This window comes from Maylandia zebra, linkage group LG4 (assembly GCF_041146795.1).
Source record: "Maylandia zebra isolate NMK-2024a linkage group LG4, Mzebra_GT3a, whole genome shotgun sequence".
In the NCBI taxonomy this organism is placed as follows: Eukaryota; Metazoa; Chordata; class Actinopteri; order Cichliformes; family Cichlidae; genus Maylandia; species Maylandia zebra.
This window is the reverse complement of record NC_135170.1, coordinates 23,326,074-23,336,630: the sequence shown is the minus strand read 5'-3', so window position 1 is coordinate 23,336,630 and position 10,557 is coordinate 23,326,074. Positions and strand designations below refer to the sequence as shown.

Below are 10,557 nucleotides of genomic sequence, written 5' to 3'. Positions count from 1 at the left end.
GTGAAGAAGGAGCCTATTTTTTACAAACCCATCCAACTATACCAGGAATTATATGCTGAAAGGAGGTAATAAAGGAAGTAATGAGGAAAGTTTCCTCAGTATTTAGAAATTTTGACTTTACAATGTTGTCACATAGATGCTTCTGGGTGATGTCACTCAGGCAGGAACCTCCTAAGCAAAAATGATTATTCCACCACACCCTGAATGTCAGCAAAGGCCTCTTTTTCCTTGTCCCTTTCTCTTTTCCTGTGGCTGTAAGGCCTGTGCTCTTAAAACAGGAACCATTAGGAAATGATCAATAACAGTATGGCACAAGGCCTTTCACATTGTTAAAGTTTTATTTTTCAAAATGTCTAAAAATTCAAGACAAGGTAAAAAGAAGACACGCTCGAAGACTGGTCGATCTGTATGCAGAGCAAGCTCAACCTAAAAAGACACATACTGGTCTAGCTTTCCAAAATAAACTTATACAAAACATGGAAAAAAAATGTTGCACAAAGAGCACTATTAAAGAAATGTCCATGTTGGCTACAATGCAGATGAGTGAATTCTGTTGAGCCCACATGAATACTGAGGAATCAAGAAACGAAGCCGATTCGGCACCATGAGAGATCGCGTACAGTACGAAAACCCGTCTATCGAGAGGAGTTGGAGCTGGAACGAGAGCGGTGACGCCTACGACCGGGAGATCTGGAGCGAGAGCGGCGGCGTGCTGGCGATCGCCTCCTTGGGGAGCGGGACCTGCAAAAACGTAAATCAATAAGTAAGTGTGGAAGGGCATGTAGGCCTGATAAAAAACACAAATGTCAAACACGAATGGAAACAGTAACTGGTCGAATCATTCATAGTACCTTCTCCTCATGCGCGGTGGGCTGCGACGCCACATAGGTGGTGGCGGGGGCATTCTGCGGGGTGGAGATGGTCTACGGGGTGGAGGGCGGACTCGCTGAGGCAGCACAGCACAAGCAGTGATTTCCTGTCCATCAATCTGACCTATTCGTAAGAGTCAACAAAGAGTTACCCAATACGAACGCAAGTCTGTCTAGATTAATCTTCCATGACGAAGCCACAGAACTACCCACATACCTCCGTCCATGTGTTTGAGTGCCTTCTGGGCCTCCTCGGGGGTCTCAAACTCCACATAAGCACAGCCCCTGTGCAGGTGCGGGTGGAGTCTGTCCATTGGCATGTCGACTCCTTTGATTGTCCCATAAGTAGAAAAGATTTCCTGGATATGTTCCTGTTAAACAAAGACATAGCTGTTAACATAAAAACCTTTGTGTTCTAAAAATATAAAATTTAAATTAAAATAATTACATTATGTAGGGAAAGTTTTTATTTTCAATTCCATTTTTGTAATATATCTATATTATGGCTAAAGCAGTTTCTGGATGGATGCAAACTGCATTTTGTTGCCTTGTACTTGTGACATGTGCAATGACAATAAAGTAGAATTCTATTCTATTCTTATTTACATAGCACTAAATTACAACAACAGTTGCCTTAAGGTGCTTTATACTGCAAGAGAAATAGGATTACCACCTATGAGCAAGCACTTTGGTGACAGCGGGAAAGAAAAACTCCCTTTAAACAGGAAGAAACCTATGGCAGAACTAAGCTCAGGGAAAGACAGACATCTGCCAAAACCAGTTGTGGGTGAGGGGAGGAAGACAGTACAAGAACATGCTGTGGAGGAGAGCAGTTATTTAATAAAAACTAATTACTAAATGTAGAGTTATGTATAAATATCAGGTGGGGAAAAAAGCCAGTGAAGAAGAAACCCAGAGAAGCCTAGGGAAAATAAGAACTAAACCTTATTAGAGAAAAAAGCCGAAATGGGCAGTAAAACATGAGATGCTTTTACCCGGAACAATCTGACAGCTGTAACATTCACACTTAGTGTTCTGATTTTTACATCAGGAATTTTGTCACTAATAAGCGATGCCCCAAAACACCCAAATTTCACTTTTAGGCAACTATCTGTCAGTTAAGCTAAAGTACTGTACTGGTGTGCAGCTGGTATTACAGAGGAATGTAGAAAAATCAGTGACAACATGTTGCCACAGCTTTAAAGCCCAACCAATGTATGATTTGTCAGATCAGTACTGATATTTGGCGATTTAAAATCCTTACTAAGAAAAGTGCAGTCACAAATGTGTTTTACTGTTACAAGTTGTCGCCTGTTTACACTAATGGACTCTAGATCGCCTGGTTAATGTGTTGCAAATAGGAAAGTTGCAGTGTGCCCTCTGGTGGACAAACTATTTAATCCCAACAGTAATAACATGCTTGAAGGACGTTTCCTGTGTCTCCATTTATGTCAAACACCAACACAATATATCAGTATATTTATACTGATATCAATATACCCCCTCTTTAAATCAATATACAGAAGGTCGTCTAATTATTGGGGTTTTCTATCTATTATTGTTAGGCCTTATAATATAAAGTAACTTGAGCCGACTGTAGTTGTAATTTGGTGCTAAATAAATTTAATTTAATGTAATTTCAACCCTTAGCTGCATAGTGTGTTATCGCCTGTTTTCCCCTCCAGTGTGAGTGGTCCTCAGGTCTCCCTTTTGCTATAAAAACCAACCTTGGTGACATTCCTGGTGAGTCTCCCCAAGTAAACTTTAGTTGGTTTAGGTGTTGGGCTTCTTTTCCGGCGTTCCTTGTCATCTCTGGTCTTTTGTGTTTTAGAGCTGGAAAATCACAAGCAAAACACTAAATAACCAAGACTCAAACAAGAGAACATACAACACATCATTGTGCACAATTACCAAGCAGTTGCATTGGATAAAGAGACTTACACAGAGCGGGAGCGGCGACGGTTATCGTGGCGTCTGCGGCTGGGGCTCGGAGAACCCGAGGAGCTGGAAGACGAAGAGGATCGGGAGCTAGAAGAGCCGGAGCGGCTGGAACCAGACGAGCTGGATCCGCTTGAAGAACCTGAGCTGGAACCAGAACTGCTGCTCGAAGAAGAGCTAGATCTGGTGACAATCAATAAAAAAGAGAAATATATGACGAAAGAGGACAGATTTTTATTTTCAACACTGGGATAAAGGATCCCATTAAGAGGGCAAACCTGCTGCTGCTGCTGCCAGTGGATGCGCTGCGGCGTTTCCTTGCTTTCTCTCGTCCTCTCTCCTTCTCTCCTTCCTTTGTTCCAGGCTTTTCTTTGCCTCTGTCTTTTGTTTTTTCATCCTCCTTCCGCTTTGTAGGTGAGGGTGCCCTTAGATGAGAGGAAAGCCACTGTTATTTTGATATGTTTACGTTAAGAATAGCACAAAGTTTGCTACTTTAAGATTATTTTCACTGCAAATAAATATATTTTTACTAAATGCTTAATTGAAAAGTTGACAGAAAATAGAGCTCAACATATTTCACGGTTCTAAAGATAAAAGCTTTTTAAAACACAAAGGTTTTTGTTAACAGCTATGTCTTTGTTTAACAGGAACATATCCGGGAAATAAATTGTATTTTAGGTCATATGTTTTCTGTTAGGTAGTTACTGTTTCAGAACAAAATAACAATTAACTGTACTGAGGAAATAATACAAGTTTTTCTAAACTTACAATACTTGAACAATTCGTAACGAGCAGCAGCCTCAAATCTCTTGATCTACAATTAGAACATCCTTTTGACATGTTTAAATTTGTATTAATTCGCCCATTTTCTCTACAAGCTTTAATTTTTGCCTCCAACTGCTGGAGCCCATACCAGCTGTTACAGGCCAAAAGGCAGGGTACACCTAGAAAGCCTATCACAGGGCAGAGACAGACACCGATTCATACATTCACATCTATGGCCGATTAAGAAACATCGGCCATGTATGCAAGAAAATGCCTTCCTGTGTTTTTTGGTTGTGGGAGGAACCCACTCAGACATGGGGAGAGAACATGCTAACTTCACACAGCAAGGCCCCAGCCAGCGCATTCAATGGCAGGACTTTAAATGGTAAAATCTTAAATGGCCTGCATTTGTATAGCGCTTTACTCAGTCACTAAGGACCCCAAAGCGCTTTACACTACATTCAGTCATTCACACACACATTCACACACTGGTGATGGCAAGCTACATTGTAGCCACAGCTGCCCTGGGGCGCACTGACAGAGGCGAGGCTGCCGGACACTGGCGCCACCGGGCCCTCTGACCACCACTAGTAGGCAAACTCAAACATGGGGCTAGTATCTTGCCCAAGGATATTTGGCATGCAGCCAGGAGGAAGCCTGGGATCGAACCACCTTCTGACCTGCTCTGCCACCTGAGCTACAGCCACCCTTTATTTATTGCTTTGAAGTAACAGTGCTAACCACTGCACCTCTGTGCGGCCACTTCTGTGTCCATTTAGTTTTCATTAACAAGTATGGATTTAATTCTCCCTATACATCTAAGTACTAAGCGGTCTGATATTGGAACCTTTAAATGCTTGGTGTCTATGGATGTCTTCTTTTCTTGAATGTTTTCAGGTTAATGCAGGTTAATGTTATATTACTACCATCAGAGTCATTCAGGTTCTGTATTTTTCATTATGTTTTGCTACTACAGTTTTCTTCAGTTTTTTTTTCGTTTTCCGTTTAATTTAGTTTAGGTTTCCTGGGTATGTCTGCATGTTTAATATACCCATTAATTTAATTTGAGCTTTCTTTATTCTCTTACCGTCTACATGTTCTCCTTCATTACATCTATGAACATTCTTTATGGTCTTACTCTTTTCCTGTCTAATTTTGTTGACCCCGGGGTTTTAAACTCATCCACCATCACTTCCTCTACGTTTTTATAATCTGGCAGGTATTTGTCACGTGCAGATTACATTATTATGATGTAAGCAACATTTTGTTTGTGTGTGTGTGTGTGTGTGTGTGTGTGTGTGGGGGGGGGGGGGGGGGGGGGGAATCTCCAATATATATGTAGAACAAAGCCTCTTGCCTTGTATTAACAGAAATTAATGGACATTATTTAAATAGTTTTAGAATTATTTGTCTTCTTATTAGATTTTTTATAGTCAACTTTCCATAATAACATTGTTTATCAAGGGAAAATAATCATTAAAGTAAACTAGTTGACTTCACATCTAACATCTTGAGCACGAACGCGCCGCCATTGAATTTCATTCAAACAAGAAGAAAGCGACGCGCGAGCTGCTGTTTCACCCAAAACCGACTTCAACTGCGATTAGAAAATGTCGCATAATTTTCCGCATAAGCCTAAATACGTTTTCGGGTTTAAAAAAAGCTCAACTAAAGATAAATAAAAGGTTAAACTTACATGATTTCCAAAGGAGCTAGGCGCAGTTCGACCACTTGCGGCCTGAGAAAACGTCGCACGGTGATGACGATAAGCGGAAGTTACGTGACCACCTGAGCGCCACTTACAACTCATTTGTTTATTTTACATTTTTTGACGACAAAATGTGAGTTTGTAAGTGAGCGCGTGTGCGACCCAGCGCACTCGTGGAATAACCTTGTTGTTTCGTCGAGCTGCGTGAAATGAAATAACCGAACAGGAAACATCGATCGAGCTTCCTTCTTCTAGATCAAGTGAGTGCATCACTTTCTAAGGATACTGTGCTAGCTGAGGTGGTTACCCCGCGCAGCTAACACGGAGTTACTGTACAACACTACCTTCGCACTCAGCAATAAAATGCCATTGTTTAAAAAATAATCCTACATAGGGTAATCCTACCCTATGTTTTTCTTCTTGAGGAAATTTTAATTAAATTTAAAAAGCACACAGCTTTGTTCCTAGAAGAACTTACAAAAAGAAGAAATAAATAAAAAACTGTTTCTTATGCGCTGGATTTATAGTTGGTTGTATTTCATATTTATATGATAATGTAAGATATTGGCAGTGTTTTCAGTTTCCTCCGTTTAGCCAGTAAGTTGATCTTTTTGTTATGACAGCCACATTTCCAAAGAAGTTTCCTGATTTTGTAGTTTAGCTTGACATGATGATGTCTTTTATATTAGCAGGAAGAATTCATAATGACATTCAAAGTATCTGAGATGTGAGGTAATCATATCCTCCTCTATAATGGACATTTGTTTTCGATCTATGTCTTTTGACTTATTTGAGTTACCCTACTAAGTTCTAATGTATTAAACCGAGGACATCCTGGGCTTTCCATCGATATCTCACATGTTTGGGTGGCCACTTTTAGCTCCAAAGAGGATAATTACAATTTACTATATTATCATATGTGTATTACATTTGTGCTATGAAGAGTGTTATGACAAAGTATTTGCCCCCTTCCTGATTGTAAGAAATTAGAAAGGAGGCAAATACTTTTTCACAATATGTGGATTTTTAGTTTTTTAATTTCAAAGCTATTGCCAAGGCTGCTATTACCCTACACCTCTAACATTGTTACAGAGATCCCACTTTCCTATATTATTATACATATTATTATTATTAATAATAATATTATTAAAGATACTCTAAATTTCACTTTTTTATGACAGGTCAGAACAGGTGAATTCACCATGGGCCGGCTCGATGATGCTGCAAAGCACAAAGTGGTAGAGCTGCGAAAGGCTGGCCTGAGTTTCCGTAAAATCAAAGCTGTGCTGGAGCTGGAGAACATTAAGGTTTCCGCTCAGGCCATCTACTTGTTCCTGAGAGAGTTCCAGGGGAGGCCGCCAGGGAGGGTGAGACCTGTAGAGCCTGGAAGTAGCACATCACCAGCACAGGTGCAAGCTCAAACTGGAGCAGTACAGCAGAGCTGGAGTAACATTCAAATCCGAAACCTATTACGGGATTCATCTCAACGTCTTGGCTTCCCAGCTGCTGCTGACTTTGCTAAACAGACTCCCACCAGCTCAGAGGGCTCTTCCTCCGGGGAAACCAGTGGAGGCAACAGGAAAGAACAGCAACCTGAAGAACATAAGGATGAAAATGATATCCAGATTGTCAGTGTCACGTCACTTGCACAGCAGAGCCAACAAAGAGCTCCCCAGTCCACTCTACCAAGGTCAGAAACCTGTGCTATGACTTCCACACCAGCAGTGAGGCGGAGAGTCACACCTTCTCCAGCCACTAGTTCAATGCTGGCAGCTCGAAAGAGAATTTTGGATAAAGCATTGTCACACAGATTGAAGGTACCTAAGCATTAGTGTACTGATGTGTACTTAGTGTCATAATCCCAGTTGTACCTCTTATATTTACTCTTCAGGTGCATGGAATCTGTGTAATTTACCATAAACTAGCCTCCAAATATTATTCAGTCTTTCATACGTTGTTTTTCACCAGTTTTCAACAGTGGCATCATTGTTAAGGAGAGATCCATCAAGTGTCCAGGGCACTGACATGAGGAATGCTGTGCCACAGCCACCTGAAACCTACGATCTGACCACTGAAAAGGTGAGATACATTTAGCTTTAGCTAACACTTAGCTTTTGAATCCCTTTTACTAAACAAAGATGTGAGTTTATCACCATCAGAGAGTACCTGTTAAATCATAGGCTTTATTTCTCCTTACACAATTTTAGCTGTCACCTCATGGGAGTGATATGGTCGGGTCTTTAGACTCTTTATCGCCACTTTTATTTCTCTTAAAACATTTCTGTGTTTTGTATTTGGTAAATTTTTTGCTTGACCCAAAAAAAAAAAAATTGTTATTTTCTGATCTGAGTCTGGGAGCCTGGCCATACAAACATCATCTGTTGTTGAGCTTTTTGTTAGTACGACTGCAATGTGAACACCATTTTAAATGAAATGTTTTCAATGTTACACAGACTGTTACAGGGAATCAGCCTGGAAGTAGCAGCGCTCCTAGACGTTCTCTCACCCAGAGACCAGGGCTATCTGTTCGTTCCCTTCCTCCTCCCCCTCATCCTCCTCCTCGAGTTGGGATTCGTCTTTCTAACCGACCACAAGCACCTTTAACATCTGCGTCTCCCGGGGGCGCTGTTATCCGCATACAGGCCCCCGGGAGTCAGGGTGCTCCTCGTACTGAAGGGAACCCAAGTCCACAGCAGGCAGCCCAGGACGCTGGAGTCAGAAGCGGTTTCCAGGATCAGATTCAGAGTTTGGGCTCTGAAGTGCGCAGCTTGGGCCTGGCAGTGAAGATGCTTGTAGAGCAGCAGTGCCGTCTGGAGAGGGAGCAGTCGCAGCAGACCCAAATTCAGAAGCAGATCCTCAACACTCTACAGACCATTGCAACCAAAATGAGTCATGGTAGCAGTGTTCAAAAGCAGAAAAACAAGACTCCTTCACCCTCTGCTTTGGCAGCAGCTTCTGCCTCTACCTCGTTTAACCAAGACACCTTCAGTTTTAGTCAAGGCACTTACACTCAGTGTAGCCAAACCCAGCCTAGCTACAGCTCTTTAGAAGGTTTAGAAAATGTGGAGGCCTTTAAATTGCCGGGACTCAGTCCTACAACCGTGAATGGGTTTCCACCATGTAGCAATACTGAAAGCCTTCCTCTTACTCACACCCCTTCTCAAACACAACCTTATTCAGCTGCATATATTCAGCAGACCAGTCAACCACTCATGCCTCCCTACACGCAATCATATGTCTCCACATACAGCATACAGTCACATCCTCAGACTTTCAGAGCATTGGAGAGTAAAACATCGGAATTCCAAAGCAGCTGCTCAACAAGGACTTTCCAGGACTGCAGCGTTTCCACTCAACCAGTGCTGAACTCGGACCACTCTTCACAGGACCAGCAGATCAATATTATCAAAGTGGAAGGACCATAGATGGCTTTAGATTCCACACACTGTTTGAGGACCACAAGGGCTTTGATGTACTTTTTTTTAGAGTGACTGTAGCATTATGAACATGTTTTCAAATATAACAATAAACAATGTAGCAAGTTTTTTTTTTTTTTCCCAAAGGGAGAGGGTACAATCAGCAATAGGATACTACAATCTTTTAGTAAATATTATAATTTGTATTTGCTACAGGCAACAAATAATTCAGACATTTTAAATGACATGTTTATCTTATATCACCATTACTGGCATTATCAACTGTTAATTTTCATACATCTGCGCAAACTGATTATAAAACACAAGGACCTTATTATGATCCAAAGCATGCTTCCATTTCACTATTTTAGAGATGACAAGCCATTCTCATATAAAACTGAGAATGCTTAAATAAAAAACAAAAAGGAAAACGTGATTCTTAAAAGGGGCGATTCAGGACAATCACGTGTGTGTATATTTTTTTTCTGTGGTATTTGTATTTATCCATCTAGATTGGTGACGAGTTTTGGGTGTTTGCCTTATTTTGAATATAAAGGAAGAGGACAACACTTTCATTGTTATGCTAAAAGACAAGTAATGGTAATGCTTCTTTCTGTAAAACTTTTTTTTTGTTATACAGAAAAAAAATCTGGTGCTTTTAGCCTTACATGCTGTATACTGTTGTGGGCATAAATGGGTAGTAATTGGGCTTTTAATTATTTCTTTTAAGTGTGTTTTTTTTCAGGGTGGAATGATTGTAATGCATACATCTTTAATGACTTTAAAAAAAAAAAAAAAAAAAAAAAAAAAAACAAGAATTGGTTGCCGTTTGAATTTATCTTGGACTTTCTCTAATCCACACAGGACCAAATGTCTTTTAACGTGACAAGGCCAGCTCCTATTAACTTCTTGCTAGTGATCATGTTTCACTACAACTGGCAGTTTCTTTGTGTAGCAGATAGATGGATAGATGCAGATTCCAAGATTAAATAGTTTAAATAAGTTTAAATAATTGTAAGTTATTCAGATGTGTAACCACTTTGCCAGAGTGAAAGAATACTCAAACTGTCCCCCTCCACATGAGAGGAAATTGGTTAGGATGTTCAGAAACTACAACGGCTCAAGTCTGCCATTAAGTGGAAACTGCTGGAACGCCAGCGTCACCATCCACAATGAAGTGAGGCCCTGGGTTCTAATCTGCCAGCTCGTCAAGACCGTAGGTGTGAATGTGAGTGTAAATCTGTTTCTCTGTGTCGGTCCTGCGACAGACTGGTGACCTGCACAGGGCATACCCTGCCTCTCGCCCTATGGCATCTAGAATAGGCTCCAGCCCCTGTAACCCTGAATTAGATGAGGAGAAAAAGATGGAGCAATTTAACCAGTTTAATCATTTAAAGTTACTTCTACCAAAGAAGAGTGGTCAAATAACCAGCCACATTTATGCCAGAATTCTGCTGATGGTGACCATCTGGTCGAAATAGAGCTTCCTGAGGAATATTTAACTAAATATTAGTTGGGTTATATGCATATATTTGACCCCGTGTGCATTAGAGAAAATAGACAATTTATAATAATGTATAAACGGAAAGTTTAAAGAAATCCTTAAAACCCGAAATTTACCATGACATTCATCCCCATGATGAGTACATTTCTGACCATAACTGTACATCTCTAGACCAACAGAGGGATACAAATAGCCACCATTACAACTCAGCTGAGGGGAGTGGCATTATAATCTCTTTGATCAGCTAGTACAGGGTCACTGAATCTAGGGCTGTGGCATTTACCTACTGGGCCAATGCAAATATGGGCCCCTCCACTATCTTCACCGTGCGCTCATGTACCTTGTTGAACAGAGTTC

General features: G+C 40.9%; 2 protein-coding genes across 2 annotated transcripts; one reads left to right on the top strand and one right to left on the bottom strand.

Moving 5' to 3' along the window:
- Positions 1-319: 319 nt before the first annotated feature.
- rnps1 (RNA binding protein S1, serine-rich domain) lies at positions 320-5,416 on the bottom strand. Its single transcript, XM_004559392.3, has 7 exons — positions 5,269-5,416; positions 3,086-3,232; positions 2,811-2,990; positions 2,597-2,702; positions 1,087-1,240; positions 852-993; positions 320-741 (listed from the first exon to the last, which is right to left on the bottom strand). Coding segments are annotated over exons 1-7 (837 nt in total). The 5' UTR covers positions 5,271-5,416; the 3' UTR covers positions 320-635.
- LOC101483396 (uncharacterized) lies at positions 5,403-10,534 on the top strand. Its single transcript, XM_004559393.5, has 4 exons — positions 5,403-5,540; positions 6,462-7,097; positions 7,249-7,359; positions 7,734-10,534. The coding sequence occupies exons 2-4, from the start codon at positions 6,483-6,485 to the stop codon at positions 8,703-8,705; spliced, it is 1,698 nt and encodes a 565-aa protein (XP_004559450.1). The 5' UTR covers positions 5,403-5,540; positions 6,462-6,482; the 3' UTR covers positions 8,706-10,534.
- Positions 10,535-10,557: the final 23 nt, after the last annotated feature.